The sequence below is a fragment of the Mastomys coucha genome, unplaced genomic scaffold, assembly GCF_008632895.1.
Source record: "Mastomys coucha isolate ucsf_1 unplaced genomic scaffold, UCSF_Mcou_1 pScaffold9, whole genome shotgun sequence".
NCBI lineage: Eukaryota > Metazoa > Chordata > Mammalia > Rodentia > Muridae > Mastomys > Mastomys coucha.
The window spans coordinates 20,859,977-20,877,055 of NW_022196915.1; the positions used below are offsets into that span (position 1 = coordinate 20,859,977).

At 49.8% G+C, this 17,079-nt stretch overlaps 1 protein-coding gene across 3 annotated transcripts in view; it reads right to left on the reverse strand.

Annotated features, from left to right (window-relative positions):
- Positions 1 to 3,243: 3,243 nt before the first annotated feature.
- Positions 3,244 to 17,079, reverse strand: part of Gprin2 (G protein regulated inducer of neurite outgrowth 2) — a 27,694-nt gene continuing 13,858 nt past the window's right edge. For all 3 annotated transcript variants that reach the window (XM_031361853.1, XM_031361854.1, XM_031361855.1), the window contains exon 2: positions 3,244 to 14,531. In XM_031361853.1, the coding sequence (XP_031217713.1) occupies positions 13,155 to 14,525 (1,371 nt within the window). In that variant the 5' untranslated portion in view covers positions 14,526 to 14,531 and the 3' untranslated portion in view covers positions 3,244 to 13,154. The remainder of the gene's footprint in view (positions 14,532 to 17,079) is intronic.

Sequence of the window (17,079 nt, forward strand, 5' to 3'; positions counted from 1 at the left end):
CTTTCTCTGTGTCTCTGTGTCTCTGTGTCTCTGTGTCTCTGTGTCTGTCTCTGTCTTTCTCTGCTGCTGCTGCTGCTGCTCTCTTAAGCCAGCTGCTCTTTCCTGTAATATTTTCTTAAATAGCCTCTCTTTCTTGTGCTGTTCTCCTGAGAGTTAGGTGTATCCTATCTCTGACTCATTCTGTCAAATCTTCCTCTGATTCATTACTTTGTTTGCTACCCAATAAGACATCACTTTTGAACATGGCTGCTTCCTTCTACAAATTAACCTGACTTTCATTGTTTGGAATTAAAGGTATATACTAAGGATGTGTCTGTATTCCGGACAGATCATACCGTAATCCAAGGTGTGTCTGCATTCCAGCTGGATCACATAGACCTAAACGGTCTTTGGATGTTATCCCTTGCCAGAGCACCCATATTGCTGGATTAAAATTCCTCTACAATAATTCCCTTAAGAAAGAACATACTCTACTCAGTTAAAGAAAAGGGATTTGTGAGTTTTGTGCTTAGGAAATTATATTTAGGGAGTTAAATATATTTAGCCTGATTTAAGAAATATACCTGTATTCATGTATCAAGATATCACATGATTACATGTAAAATGTTTACATTTTCATGTAACAGCTAAAAATAAATTCAATTTCTAAAAAATGAACAAACAAAGGATGTACCATAAGTATGTCGAACCAGGAACTCAGACGCCATGGCAAGGGCTCTGTCTGGGTTGCACCTTTTGCTTGATAACAGTTTTATATCATTGTCCACACTGTGGTCGGCCCAGGTCTGCTGAAGCCCGATTTTGTCCTCCCTCCTCGTACGGCCACTGTCCAGCTATGGACTTTCCAGGCTTCCAGCTAGGTGTGGAGATGAGGATCAGAAAGAAGTCAAGCTAGGCATGTGGATTATAGGCAGTCCTGAGATACAGAAGACACATACTCAACCCCTTTTTCACTGGGAGACTAAAGCTTTCAGATTCAACAATTCAACCAGGCAGAAGAGCCCTAGTCCTAAACATTCCGACAGTCCTTTCCATCTTAAAACCCACCCAGGGTTGTCATCACCAATCAGGCAACTCCAAATCTTTTGCCTAACAGTTTGTGCCCCCTGAGACTCTTCCACACCTCTTCTAGATCACTCTACCATTCCATCCAAAACCTCCCAGAAGCAACTTCCTTCCTCCCTAAGCCTCCCACTATCATTACTACCTCTGCTCAGGTGACTTCTCAGATCCCTCAGCCTGAGCCACAGCGCCAGTTGCCTTTCAGGTGGTGGCAGGCACCACCAGCAGTGGGCTAAGCTCAGCCAGAGGATCTCAGCAGCTCCCCAACTACTGTACAGAAGACCACAACTTGGTCTTTGGGCCTGTTTCCCTGGTGTACTGGCACTGGTGTTCCTGGCAGACCTAAGGCAGTATTTACTGAATGAGTGATTGAAGAGATGCTTTTAGACCTTCTAATGATATCCTAGCAGAGAGTTACAGAGTTCAGCAGTGGCCCCTTCAATCAGGAGAGGAATCTGGGCTTGGACACGATGGCCAGGGTATAGGAATAAGCCAGAGAAGAGCAGAAAGGAAAGCTATTGTGTGACATCCTTGGAGAGCCCTGAGGCTGTGCTAAGTGTCCTGTAAGAAGAGGCCCTACTTAGCCATGGTTTCTGTGCAATTTGCTGCCAACAGTGACACATAGCCTGGTGGTGGTGGGCCAGCCCTGGAAGCAGTGCCAGCGCTGCCTGTTACTCAGGCACATCATGACCTGCTGCTCTTTGTCTCCACAGTAAACAGAGGAAAGACAGGGGCTCACCTGGAGGCTAAATGAAGCTGTTAAGATGGGGCCCTGACCCCACAGAACTGTGGCTGTAGAAAAGCAGGAAAGGACAGTCAGCTAGGATATTATGTCTAGGTGCTACCCTGTGATCAAGACTGCAAAGTTCCTGGCGGCATTAAGAGCCTCAGTAGAGACGGCCACCCGATCTCCAACAGCCCAGCCTTCAGCATCATAATACTTGACCTGCAGTATTTAGGGAATACACTAACAGGCCACTTCCTATAGCTATGAGGATTAAAGAGAATAAAAATAAAGATGAGAGAAGCCAGGCATGGTGGCTCACGCTTGTAACATTAGTACTTGGGGGAGAGAAGCATAAGCTCTAGGCCAGCCTAGACTTCAGAGCCGAACCCTATCTGTATATAAATAAGCAAATAAAGTAACAGCAAACAAATAGTAGTTGGCAGGTAACAAACACTGAATCTAGGACACGGCTGACCCTGAACCACTTAGGAGAAAAACTGCCAGCCAGCTCTGGTATACCCACAGGCTTGTTCATTGGCCCCCTCCCTTGGGAGCTGTAGAGTATTGCAGAATCCAGGAAAAGACTGGATACTCTAGGGCAAGCTATTGTTAGCCAGGGCTCCAGGGAATGTATGTACATGAAACACATTTCTTACTTAGGCCAGGTTTGGCTATAGTAAAGTTGATCAGGACACAGGCCATCACAAGTTGAGGAACACTGTGTCCTCAAAGCTTGTGAAACAGAAAGTTGAACAACTGAGACATAACTAGTGTTCTCGTCTTTAAGTTCAGGGCCAACTCTCAAAGTCTTGTTCTCCATTCTAATTCTGGGGAACTTGATTAAGATCATACACACACTGAGCCAGGCCTGGTGGCTCATGGTTTTAGTTTTAACACTTGGAAGTCAGGAAGATCTTAAGTATGAAATCTTATGGGCTATTCAGTGAAACCCTAACTCAAAATACTAAGCACGCGCACACACACACACACACACACACACACACACACACACACACCTGTTCTTCAATCAGAGAGACTGTCAGTGAATTCAAATCCTCAATACTTAGTCCAGACTTACCAGAACAAGGGACCCAGGCTCGTAGGTTCTGGGAGAGAGACTTGTTGAAGCTGTCTATCTTGGTGACTCCTCCCTACCTATAAATTCTAAATTCCTCCTCATCTCTCTAGGACTAAAGGCCAAACCTAAGAACCAAGGAGAAGATCTGAACCAGACCTAATTCCCTGTTATCCCTAGGCAGTTTGCTTGCCTTACCTTGGCTAGTCCCCTTCCTTACTGAAAAATACATTGGCTTGGCTGGTGTGACTGTCCTCAGAAGGAAGCCATAGATGGGAAATGTAGGGCTGTGTGAGCTTTGACATGCTGTGTCCCAGAGAAAGATGTCATGTTGGCTCAGAGCCAGAGATAAATCAAGCACTTGAATAAAAAACACAAATGATGTATATATGAAATTTATTAAAATACAAAGAGCTCTAATCAGTTAATATGCAAAAGAAGAATCCAGAGAAAATGAGAAATTATTATGAACCACCAGATCATAAGCTAAGAAGTCCAAATTGTTATAAACATATTACACAATAATATTCATTAACTTACCACTTAAAGACAGGGACATGTTAGCATTTTACATGATGCATACCTTTGAGTCCTCAAGTCCAGTTAACAAGGCAAGGATCGGAGCTATCTTCACATTCTAGGTGGAGGGACCAATGCCCAGAGACATTCAGTCACTTACCCAACATTGCACAGCTTGAGAGTCACCAGTGAAAGGGCCTCACCCAGACAGTCAGAGCACCACCTTGCTCTCTCACAGTGGAAGCCTTCGGGAAACAGCCTTTTTTTTTTTTTTTTCACTTGTCAAATTGCCAAAATATTAAAGCTTGATAAATGTGGGTGTGGAAATGAGCGTTTTCGGGTATTGCAGATAAAAATCTTTTTGAAACGTTACTCTACAGACAGTCTCACACATACCCATAAAATTCTGTACACACTGATACTCACTCATTAATGCTCCTAGCTGTGTAATAACCAGGAATAAGAAGATGAGACATAAACCTCTCACACTTTGCTAGCAAGAATACAAATTTGGGCAGCTGCTGTGAGAGAGAGGTTTGATTTGGCGTTTCTTCTAGTGCTAGGACCTAGTCTGACCACTTAATCCAGAATCATGCTCCTAAGAATTTACCAATCGAGCTGGACTTTTGTTGCATCTATATGATGGTGTCTGTAGATGTTTTATTTATACAGTCCAAACATACAGCAAACAAGACGGCCCTCATCAGGACTGACACTCTCTGGTACATCCATATAATGGAATACTACTCAGCACTAAAAAGAAGTGAGCAGACAGAAAGATTCCAAAGGGGGATTCTAGAAGGACAGCAAGACAGATTCTTGGGGAGTACAGAGTTTATGAAAAAAGTTATAAATGACATGGACAGACAGACAGAGAGGCAACAGCCATGATGGAGGCTCCAAGGGGAGCTCAGTTCCAGCACAAGAGACAGGCAGCATGGCCCAGCCTCTGAAACGAGGAATCAGAGCCCACATGGCAAAAGAGAGTTTGTTTCTGAGGATGGGAAGGTTTTACAGCACAAGCCACAGCCAGCTCGATGCACAGCACAACCTTCAGGGTGGGGAGCAAGATGTGTGGCCATCCCAGTACCCCTTTGCTGTAAACTCACTTCCCAGGTGACAGAGCCTGATGCTAGGAAGTCCTTTACTCACAGGTAATGTCTCAGTAGGGTGCCAGTCAATATTTGTGAGAGGGAGGAGCTGTCCCAAGATGGCTTCCGAGCTGCTGGACCCAAGAGCTGCTGGACCCAAGGGAAGCTCAACTCCACCTCACTAGGTGAGAGAAGTCAGTCTGTAAAGGCTCAATGTCGCATGAGTCCCAACAGATGACATTCTGAAAAGGTTAAAACGATATATGTCATAGAGTCCACTAGTTGCCAGGCCAGAAGACAAGAGAGCAACATTATATTCTATTATCTCTTCCTTTTAAGAGTTAATGCAACTGGGTCTGTCAATCACCTGGCCAGGACCCACCCCCACCCTGGCTCCCCACCCTGCTAACTTCCCTTTCCTGTTTGGTTTGCCTGAAGACATGCTAAGGCGAGGAGAAGACTAAAGTTCTCCCTTTAATGAGATGATGAACTCATCCCTCCCAGAAGGCCCTCCCTCAGTGCAGATGCTTGCTGAATATTTTCTCTACGGCAACTGGAAAACCTGCTTACATTTCTGAGTTACTCGTGAAAACATAACTTCTTCTTTTTCTCCTGTTTCTTTTGCTTTCAGATGCTGGACAAGGTCTAGGTGTGAGTTCCTGACACTCTGGGCTTTTTCTCTCTTTCTCTGAAGCTGTCCCTCCTGTATCCACCATGCAGCTATCTGTTAGTCTGCCAGGTGACTGCTTACTGACCCTCACAGCTCAACATGCCGGCCTAACTCTACCCCTGTGAGCATCTCTCTTCTCCATCTCCCTCCTCCTGGCAACCTCTCAGACTTATAGCTTGCCTGCCATTTTTCCTCTCCTCGCAGAGCCTAGTAAAATTGGCTTTGTTGCATTTTTAAATTATTTTATGAACCATCCTAAGAACCCAATTTTCAGTCCTTCAAGTGAGTGTGTGAAGATCTGCTTGTGGCAGCTTTGGATGAGAGCATGATGCCTGGAAGTGCAGCAGCTATCATATGACCGTGAGGTCAGGCCTCACTAAGCCCCTAAAGATGGCAGAGCAGATACCTGGAAAGAACTTGACTCCTTGATCTCTGTGCTGAGCCACAGAAACAGCCCTGGAACCAGAGACCTCCTGAATTCTTAAGCGGGAAGGGAACATTCTAACCATCCAGGTAACCTTCAGTTCACGATTCAGTTACTCGAAGCCAAGAGATCCTAAGACAGCACCCGAGAGGTCATGTGACCTGGAGTGAGGGGAATGCTTGCCTGGACAGTAACCCTGCCCCTCCCTCACGTAGGCAGAGAAGCCAGGGCGCCAGCTCACATTCACTTCCCTCAGCCCTTCCCTCTGTGAAATCCTTCTGTAAGAAGCAGGCTCTCCCCAGTCCCTTTCCAGGCTCCCATTATGCTTTGATTACCAGCCAGCCTGGACCGCCAGGTAGAGATGCTGCCTCCCCAGAAGGAGCTGGTCTGTCTCTTCGTCACTACCAGTGACACTAGAACTTCATATCTAGACTACTAGCATTCCCCTCCCTCTGGTCTCTTCTGCCAAACATGCCTGGAATGGGGACAGCCCTGATGATCCACGCCTTTTCCTCAGGCCTGGGGAGACTTTCTTTGATAAAATATCCACGCACATTTGAGGCGTGAAATGTTGAAGGTTGAGTCAAAGGCCTACACAGCCACGTGGGCTAGGTGGGAGGAGCAAGGAAGGTTCCCATTCTGACTCTCAAACAGCCCATCTGGAGAATGAGTGTTGTCCGCTCTCCCAGCAGCAGCGTGGGCTACTGCACTGGCTCTGCCTTCTCTAGCTTTGTCTTCTCTGGATCCTCTACCTGTGTTCCAGATCAGACTAGAGTCTCACAGCAAGGGAATTAATGTTAGAAATGGATGTCGCAGTGAAATGACTGTCTGCCCTGATGGGCCTTCCACCAGCCACGGGAGCTTCAGTCTCCAGGGAGAAACTGAACAGGGTTGATAGATACTTCCCTACCCCCACTAGAGGCTCCACCCAGTAGGTGGATCTCATGCTGCGCCCCACCTTCCCACTAGAGGGCGTCTGGTCACTCTGCTGATGGTGTGGAGCAGCTGCAGCCTTGGCTGGAAAGTCGGCCTCTACTCTTAACTCCTAGTTCCAAAGCAGGTGAGAACGAAAGGGACTCAAGACCCTGGACCTGGTAATCAGGCAGTGGCTAAGACACAACTGTGAAAGCAGCCAAAAGACTTTGTAATTAAGACAAGTAATGTTTTAATGTAACATCTTAGAACCAGAACTAATGACAATATAAAATAGTAAAACATCTCCAATAAAGCAGGACATCCTTGCTGACTTGGGTCTCAGCAATGCTCGGCACTATTTCCAAGCCACTGACTTGTGACTACTTTCCTATTCCTGCCCTGCCCAGAGGAGAGTCAACCTCACTGTGCCCAGTGCATTTAGGAATGGAAACCCACATAAGAAACCCTCCTCCAGTATCGCCAATGCTACGCTAAGAAAACCAGAAACTCTCCCAAAGTAACACGTCCAGGAAGCTTGCATACAAAATGTCATCCACGGCCATTGTCTTCTCAGACCCTTGTTTAAAACTGAGCAAAGAAAAGAAGGAACAGGACCACACAGCTATAGTGGGGGAGGGGTGCCAAGGAGGCAGCACAAGGGGTATGGGGTGAGAAAACAATTCTTTCTTTCCTCCTAGGCTCCAGCATCCCAGGTTAGCTCTGGGGGAACACATGGGAAGTTCCAGACCTACAGAGGCCCCTTGCTTCAGCTCTGCTCGGATCTAGGAGGCAGATATGGGCAGCTGGTATCAAAATCAGAAATCTCCTGACCCAGTCTCTAATCCTGACTTACTGGATAGGAGCCTAGTTCCACACAGGAAAGGCACAAAAATAGGATGGTGTGCTTGTTCCCACCCTACATGGAGGCTCAAACCACACCCAAATCTAATGACAAGCCAAGCAAGGTTCCAAACTTATGAAAGAAGAGAAGATGTACCTTAAGCCAGCAAGCGTGCCCACCAAACCTAGGACTCTAGGATGCCCTTCTCTCCGACCTCAGTCCCTGTGGTCACCCAGCAGGACCACTGACAATCGCTTTCTGTTTCTTCAATCTCCATTTCCCAGAGCAACCCCAGTGAGGCCTTCCTGTCTAAGGATCTGCTCAGAAGTTGTTTTGCAAACTTGGTCATTTAGTTTATGTCCAAAGGAAAACAAAGTAAGAGGGAAAGGGCCTAAGCCCTCGAAAATCAAGGACGCTGAGACCCAGACTAAGCCATGGCCTAAGGGAAATATTCTAGGCCATGTGAAGAGAAAGCCTCAGGTTTGGAGTGATAGGACCAAGGCCAGACAGACCTCTGACATAAACTGAAGGAGGCTCCAGGAACAAGGAATATTGGGACAGTGGAGAGACAAAGTGTTCTTAGGGACAAGAGGAGTGGAGACAGAAAAGAGAAAGAGATGCCGGAGAAAGAACATCTATGGGAGAGGGTAAGAGGCCAGTTTGCTCTTGGCTGCACAGACATGATGCAAACAACAACAATTTAAAAAAAAAAAAAAGGCACTGTAGGTCTTTTTCTAGAAAGATGCCTTGAAGTGAAAAGTCCCCAGACAGCCAGGACAGACTGGGCAAGTCTGTGGGCACCTTAAAACTGAATATTCCTCATAGCTTGAGCTTTAACCCCCAATTCATCTCCCTCCTAATAATGGGAGCCCATGAAAGATGGACTGTAGGCTATCTGTTTAAAGAGCTCCTGTTACAGGGACCAGACCTCCCTCCTGGCTGCACTGTCTCTGGCTCTCAGCAAGGGGGAGGGTGGCCCATGACTCAGCACGACTCCTGCAGAGTCACCACTCAAGGACAGCAAAGGTGACACATGCCCAGCTCTTGCAGTAAGAGTCTGACACTGCCCATCGGCCTCAATCCCACCAGCCCGTGCCGCTGTGGTTTGGCTCAGGTTTTTAGCATCTTCACCTTTCCCTGGTGCTCTTACCTCTCTGTGTGTGACCCCAGCACCTGCACCAATCCCCTGCTCTCCCAAGCCTACAGATCAACATGGTCCCCAGAGCCTTCTAGGGATTCCCTCCCTAGAAGTGGGTAAACTGTAGGGTGTTTCTAAGGAGGTTCTTTCTATAGGACAGACATTGAGGAGGCTCCTTTCTGACCCTCAAGATCATCTTCCAGGAATCTAGCAGGTTAGGGACTGTGCTAGAACAGAAGCCTCAGGGGATCAAGGCTAAGCAGGTGCTATGCCAAGGCCAAAGGTGGAGCTGGCCTCTGTTCCCCAAAGGATGAGAAGGCAGAGTAAGCAAATTTTTTTTTATTCACTTTACATCCCACTCACAGCTCCCCCCTTCCAGTCCCATCCTTAGGAATCCTTCTCCCATTGCCCCTTCCCCTTCTCCTCAGAGAGGGGCACGCCCCCTCAGGTGCCACTGAGCTTACTAATCTCAAACTTCTAGAACAGTGTGTCAAATAGAAGCAGTTAAGATGGTAAAGGGAGGCTGGGCTGCTGAGTGAATCCTGTTAGACCATACCAGCTTCCTTCTATGCTGAAGAAGAGGGTCCTGGGACTTGGTTTAAGTAATGCTAGTCTTAACAAATTTTCCACGAATGACTCCCCCAGTGATGTGGTTGTGCATTGTGGGAGGGGCTGGGGGCCATGACGACAATAGAGTAATCTAGAGCCCCACTTCAGACTCAACAGGGACCCAGCCCTGCCTGACAAGTTGGATGAGAACTCATGAAAGACTGACTAGGCATACCTTCAGATGACAAAACTGGGCCAGGCCAAATGACAAACGAGAAGGAATTCAGTGTGGACAGAGGCCAAGCTTCACCTTTAATCAAGATCACCTGGCAGGTACACTAGTGTGGCAGAACTGCTTCTAAATAGTATCTAGAGGAAAAGGCCTGGGCAGCGTGTGGACCACAGGCCACATATACTAGGTGACGGGCAGAAGCAGGCACAAATGCATCTCTCTTTGGGTACACAGTACTCCCTTTGGGACAGATCCTACTAAGGCTCACTACAGAGGCCTGCCCCCAAGGACCTGGAGCTCCCAAGCCTACATACCCAAGATCTTAAGAGCTTGGGGTCTACTGTCCACCTGGGAAAACCCAAACTCCGCTGTAGAGCCTAGATTGGCCTCAAGTCACATCCTTGCTTGGTTTCTGTCCTTCCCTACCTCATTCTCCTCACCTCAGCGGACTGGTAGGGAGAGGATCTTCTCTGCCTGGCTCTTGGAGCTATGGTTTCAGAGGCTCCCAGCCAGAAGGCACATGTCCTATTCAGGGCACAAAGCTGGGGGTGAAGAAGCTGGGATGAGGCTCTGAAGAAGGAACTTTAAGGGAAGGCCAAGTGGACTGTGGTGGCAGCCAGGCTGCCTCCTGTGGTCATGAAACCCTAGGCAACACCAGCATGTGAGACCAACACTAAGTGGAGCCAGGTACTTTACATGGGTTATGAAACTTCACTCTCACAGGCCAAAGCTAAAATACAGCTTCAACCCCATTTTAGAGCTGAAGAAGTTGCAGGTCTTCAGAGCTGGTGTCTAGCCCAAGAGTTTACGAACACCAATGTGAATCCAGAATTCAATTTCCTGCTCTAGACACATAGACTACCGTGGCCCATCCCAAACCCAAAGCATTAGAATCTACATGGGGAGGGTACAGTTCAGCTACTATTACTAACATGTCCAGGGGTCAGAGACACAAACAAATGACATCTAAGGGGAAGAGGACTCTTCCCTCCCCAGCACTGTGACTGCCAGCAGGTAAAGAGCCTACATTTGAAGTAGTTCCGTAAGATGGTGATGGTAACAGAACCAGACAAGGGATATATATACTCCTGTGTGTTGCCCACAGAAAGGCAGTCTTGGGGGTGGTAAGCTTCAGGAAGCCAGACTTCATCTGTCCTAGACACCCAATGCTCTCCAAAGGAGAACGACTAGACAGAAGGGGATGGCCCCAGAAGAGAGAGGGCAAGACCCACCAGGACGCAGAGCCCTTGGACTCTAGGGTTCATGCCTCAGAGGACAGAACTTACCAGAACAAAGGAAACAAGACTAGCCATGTCCAATGCCCCCTTTCTGCCAAGACCTGTCAAAGCTCTGATCTCTCAACTTGTATTTGTTTTTTATTCAAAATAAGATAAACATATATAGTGAGATCCATCATCTCCAAAAGGGATTCCCAAATGTCCAGCCAGAGATCTAGAGCAGAAATCTATAAGGAAAGTCAGTGACCTTGTTCAACAGGCCCTGGCCCACTACTCAAATCAGGCCTTACCCAGAGGGGCCTGATAGGGAATAGGAATGTGTCTAATTCAGAAATTAAGTCACAGGTGCCATGAGCAGATCTGAGGACAGAGGCCATATAGCTCAGCTACTGGGTGTTCTAGGGATTCCAACCAACGCACAGACTGGGCTCAGTTCTAGCACCATCATACAAATGTTTATCAGTCAGGATGAAGCTAAATGGGTGGGTGGCTGGTCTATCCTGACCTACAGTTGAGTCCAGCCTGGCTTTCATCTGGGTAACAGATGCACCATGGGAATTGCAGGTTGGCACAATCTGCCCAACAAAGAACTTGAGATCTGCACGTAGCAGAGGAGAAGGTCTCTGTCCAGTAGGTTCCGCTGCTACCAGGCAAGTCCTGTGGTTGTTATCCTCCATGTGGACCTCCAAAGACTGCCCACCCACCCACCCTCATCTGCCCTCCTACCTCAAATGAAAGGACCTCAGCCTCCTTGACTTCCTTCTCACGAAACATACGGCAGACATTGGTGTAGTACTCTGCCCCCACCTTCCATAGATCCCATAATGCTTGCCACAGACAATCAAGCCAGCTTCCCGGCTGATGAACACCCTATGGTACCTGCCCAATAGTGGTTCACCATATCCCAGCTGAACATCTGCTGTCCCCCACTCCACCCACCTGCATAGGCCCTCTGTGTCAAAAGCCTTCTCAGCTGTGGCCCAATGTGAAGGTACCATTGCCCCATGTCCCCACAGCCATTTGTCCACTTCCATTCAGGTTCCAAGGCTGGGCTGCTCGTACCCATGTACGAAGAAGACAAGGTGACCATATGCCATACACCAGAGCACCGGCACTTGCCTTGTGTCACACAAATATTCAGACATGCCATGTCTGTAAGGAGTGCGCTTAATCCCTGGGAAAGGCATAGTACCAGTAAGACTACCCTACTATGAGGCTTCTCACCTGGAGCCAGCCTATCTAGCCTTGCTTCTTTGATCCACTGGCATGCCATTTCTGCTCCAAGCCAAAGGCCTCTGTTACAGTTTCCCTACCTCAACATCAACAGGACCTTGCTGACAGGGCAGATAAGCCACCTCTCGGTCCCTGTGGTTCCAGGAGTGCCCTCAGCCTCCCCTTGCCCAGCCTATTAGAGCTTCAATCCTACAGGAACTCAGGCCTGAAGCCCTGAGTCTACCTAACCCTGGAGCTGTCCCACATGTATGACTAGAGGAGCTATAACCCAAGAGTCCAGGGTCTTCAGCAGACTACCCTCATCATCCTGAGCCTTAAGAAGCCCTTGGGCAATAAAACCAGGCAGGGAAAGACTCTGTGTCCCTCTCCCCACCCACATCTACTGGTTCCCACTGCCCAGCCCATGCTAGGGCATTCCTAACACACACAGGCCATTTCTAAACCCTGACATTCAGAGTCTCTCGGCTCTAGGGGCCCCAAATCCAGCACCTCCACCCCCAAAGCCAGGCTCCCTCCCAGGAGAATTGCACCAGCTAGGACAAAAACCTATAAAGTGGGGCAGTAGTGGCACCCTTTCGAGCACTGCAATACATTTGGGGACAGGTGGCTACTTGTTCTCTACTTCCTGAGGCAGGGAGCCTGGCACAGTGACCTGCAGGGCAGGCTTTTGGGAAGTCCCCTCCAAGGATACAAGCAGCCCTTCTGTAATGTCCAGGTGCCAATACTTCATGGGCAGAGGCTGTGTTTCACAGAGCCCCAGAACCTGGCAGAGAATGTACACTCGGTTAGTCCTCCCTGTCCTCAGCTACACTGAGCTGGCCTAGGTGTGTGTCCCAGGCTAATACCAGGGCTGGGCTAGCCCAGGCTCTAAGCCTTTCATTCTATATGGAACTACACCTCAGAGCTCATCAGCTAGATCTTTACAAGACTTCTGCTGTGACATCTGGAAAGTGGGGTAAAGAGGAGGAACCTCAACAAAGTTAGGTGACGAGCATGTGGTGTGCAGGAGGAGTCCTCTGGTAAGGCCAGTTCTCCAAAGACTGGGGCAATCCCACCATCCGGGGCCTCCTGTGTAATGTCAAAATTCATTAGTTCCTAGCAATTCTATTAAAAACAAAACCACCAAGAGTCACAGGGGAGTGACAGCCAAGGTCTGTGGGGTAGACTAAACAAAAGGTTAAGTACTTTTACAGGAAATCAGGATTTCAATTCTGTGCAGTGCAAAATCCCTGTCCCACAGCTCAGAGCCCAGAATGGATAGAGAAGTGGCTCCTGGGAATCAAGCCCTTAAAAGACAGCCCAGCTGCATGGAACCACAAGCCCAAGCAAGGCTGGTATTCAAGTTAGAGGGTGGGTTCTGGTGACACGGAGTCTCCACTGTGCCTGTCACTGGCCTAGGACCAAGTCTAGAGTCATGGCCAGTTTCAGGGTCACAATTCCTCATTCTGGAGCAGCTCCAGAGCAGCCACAGCAGCTGGGGCGCCTCAGTGACTGCATGACCGCCCGCAGGGGGCCCCTCCGGCCCTCCACAGACAGGCTGTCCTCACTGGCTGGCGCCTGCTGCAGCTGCTCAAACTGCATCTCCAGGTGCTTCTGGATGGCGATGCCGAGCACTTCAGGGTCCACAGAGGCTCCATACACCTCCCATGTCATGCCCTCGGCATCCCATCGTACATCCCTCACAGGCGATGACGCCTCTTGTAGGCTGGACCCCAGCATTACCTCTGGAAATATGTTCAGAGTCTCGGGTGCCTCCAGGGATGGGCTGGTAGCTACAGCCTTGCAGGCTGCCGTGGGAGCTGCCTGAACCCCAGCATCCTGGGCGGAGGCCACTCCCAGAGCCAAATCAGTGGCTGAGGTCATGGTCCACACATCTTTGGTCCTGGAGCCAGACTCTGTAGCTACTAGCCCCGTAGGCCCCCAAGGGTGGACACAGCAGTGAGGGTGCCCAGAAATCCCCCCAGACAACTTACAGTGGAATTTCACCCCACACTGGGCCTGCAACCCAGACTCACTGACAGACGCCACCAATTTGGGAAAGGCCAGGATGCCTTTGGCAGGTAGGGCATGGCAACAGCTACCAGCTACAGCCTCCCCCAGGGTGCAGAGCAGAGCTGCTGGAGGCAGAGCGTGGCAGGAAGTGGCGGGTGGCTGTCCAGTAGCTTCGGGCTCACCCCGCGGACGGCGGAGGAGACCAGTTGTATCTTCTAGTTCTACGGTCGGCACCCACACCTGACTCTCCCCCAATGTGCAGGCTGATTTAGAAGTCCCATCCTCTGGAGCTGAGTCACTTTGCAGGAGCGCAGGGGTCTGGCCACCTTGGCCAGTGACACTGCCAGGCTGCAGCTGAGCCCTGTGGACAGGTGAGCTGCCCAGGGCAGAACAGCTCAGACTGGGCTTCTGAACACTGCCATGACCCCGGGTCTGGGTACTATGGACCAAGTCTGAGTGACTCCTCTGCACAGCTGCCACGCTGGGGGCCCGTAGGCGACACAGGTCACCAATGCCCATGGTAGACACATTACCAACAGTGCTGCTCCTCCAGTGGCCTCCAGTACCAGCCTGTGACGGAGTGCTTGTGGTCTGCGCATGCTCCATGATCTCAGTCTGGCACCCCTCATCCTGCAGGGTCCGGGGACTAGAACTGGCCTCACCCTGCTGGGCCCGCCACACAGTGCTGCTGGCACTCTTGCGAAGCTCTGGCCTCTGTTCCTGGCCTCCACTCAACAAGCTGGAAGAACTCTGGGACAGGACCTGTGGACGGGGACTCTGGGGTTCCCGGGCACCTGGTTCAGGGTGGCTAGAACTCATGGCTGCCTACAAGAGAGAAAAAGGAGTGAGTGAAACCAAGCTGGGTGTTGGCACCTCAGCTGCATTCTTCCAGCCTTGGTCGGGGCCCTAAGGTTGTCAGGGACAAGACACATATCAGACACCTCAAATCTATGTATCCCATGTAATGCATAGATAACCCTGAAAATATATAATAATCGCTACCGCAGAAATAGGCTCTGGAGACCACCACTATGCCAGCTGTTTGCCATACTTATGAGATAGGTGTGGGTGCTGGGGGCGGGGGGACTTAGGAGAAAGGCAAAGTGCATGTGGCATCGTGAGGAGGACTTCCGGAAAGCCACTCTCCATCAATCAACACAGGAAGATGGCTGACTTCATCAGTCAGCACAGCTAAGTATTCCTGGGACTGTCAGCATCTACTTTAATAGGGAGCAGGGCCTCCTGGGTACAGACTTGGGGCTCTGAGAAGGTTGTGAGCTAAGGAAGCAATGAACACTGGGTATGCTGAGATGTTCTGGTTTTTCTTAAGCCCTTGTCCTGTCCTCTCCAGCCTGACCTACTGAACTGTGACGCGTCTCAGGCTGTCTTTTAAGGTTCCTGATTCTCACCCTACGCCGAGGGAGGACATTGCTACCAGCCCTTAATGGCAGGCCTCACTCGGCACTTCCTCGTTCATCCACAGCCATTTCCCCAGGGCCCTGCTGGCTGCAGTAGCTGGAAATATGGGAATCATTTAGCTCTGGCTGTGCCTGGGGGTGACCATCCAGGGGTGGGGAAAGCCCAATGGCAAAAATCAGACATACCCTCTGCGAAATGTTGACTCTCTCTTCTCAGTATGCCACTCTAGTCCAAACCCACCACCCCCTTTCCACCTCACCACCTCCTCCTGAGAACCTTTCCCAGCTGGCCCACCCAGGCTGCCTCCATCCCTGGCTCAGCCTCACCAGGCTGGGTCAGAACAGTCTGGCTGAGTCTCCCAGCCCCCATTTCCTTCTCCTGAAATGAGCAGAGTTGGGACTATAGCCCGTCCCTTCTTGTCAGGTCAGCATCTTGCTGGGACATGCAGCTGGCACTCAGAGGATAGCTGCTGCATGGCTGACAGAGAGAATGAACTTAAGAACAAGGCCATGGAAGAGTGGGCCAAGTGCCCAGAGCTCTGTCTGAGGAAAGGCCCTGCCAAGGCAAGGAACTGAGAGATGGTAAAGAAAAACTTTCTGGAGAATTCTCATGAAAGCCAAGGCTAGAGAGAGAGGAAGAAGGTGCAGAGAAGAAGGAACAAGTGGTCAGATGACACAAGAAAGTGACAGGCAGACTGGGACATGGGCAGGGCCAAAGGGTCAGGCCAGCCCAGCCCTGGATAATGGGGAAGATCACCTAGGGACTCCCTGTCTGACCTGCGGGATGGGCTGGAGAGGCAGATACAGAAGACGACAGTTTTGGTTTAGGCAATCCTCATCCGCCCCACCTACCTTGGGCTGATAAAGACTGACAGGAAACCAACCACCCAAGTCAAGGACAAGGCCACCCAAAATGGAATGTGGCAAGGGCTGGTGGACTCCATTTCTGTTATGAGAAGCATCTCCCTGCCTCTGTCAGGGAAGTGGGGAGAGTTTTAAAGACTAAGGGCAGACTCTGGTCCAGCACAACTGTCTGCTTTGACAGAAATGCTGGACCTTGGCCTGTCCAGTGTGCTGGGCACTAGTCAGTATTACCTGTGTTAGTACTAGTATTATCTGCCAGGTGAATACTGTGACCAAGAAACTGAATTTCTGATAAACAATTTAAATAACTGGCAACATATGGCTAACAGTCACTGTACTGGGCCATGCCACTCTGAACACAGCCAATTGAATAAGGAGTGTCCTTACCCAGATGTCCCTTGCTTCTAAAGCCAGACTGGATGAGTGGCAAAGAAAGGAACTCTAACCCACTGCTGCCCTCGGATAGCTCAAACACCACCCATCAGGTGAAAGCCCCCAAAGCTAATGGCAGTCACAATGCTGATGATAAGAGCTTTGAATGCTGCAGGCTTGGGCCATACCCTTTGTAAACCCTGTCTCATTCCACTGTCATGGTGACCTGGTGATGTAATTCATCATCCCCGTTCTACAAATGAGGTCACAGCTCAGCAGCTTAGTGGTCTGACCAAGGACACAAAGTTAGCCAGTAGCTCTGTCAGGAATCAGGCCCATGAGCATATGAGGCCCTCTGACCCTCGGAGCAGCAAGCAGATCTCTGACCTGACGTAATCACCCAGAGTTCCAGGACTTATTCCTACCTCTGTTGTTCTCGATGATGTTCATGGCTTGCCAATGGGACAAACGAGCGGGAGCAAAGTTTGACACACACACCCCCCACTCATCCACCTCATCCAGTTCTTAGGCTGCATGGAATAAGGAGGGCAGGAAGACACCTACAGACTGAAAGTCCTGTGGACACCAAGCAGGGAGACAATCACCCAGTGGGGTCTAAAAGCCCTGAGGAAACCCCATCAGGAAATCTACACAGCCCTGGTGTGGAGAGCTGCGAAGCACCGCACCTCAAAGATGGCGCTGGCCGCCGCCCCCCGCCA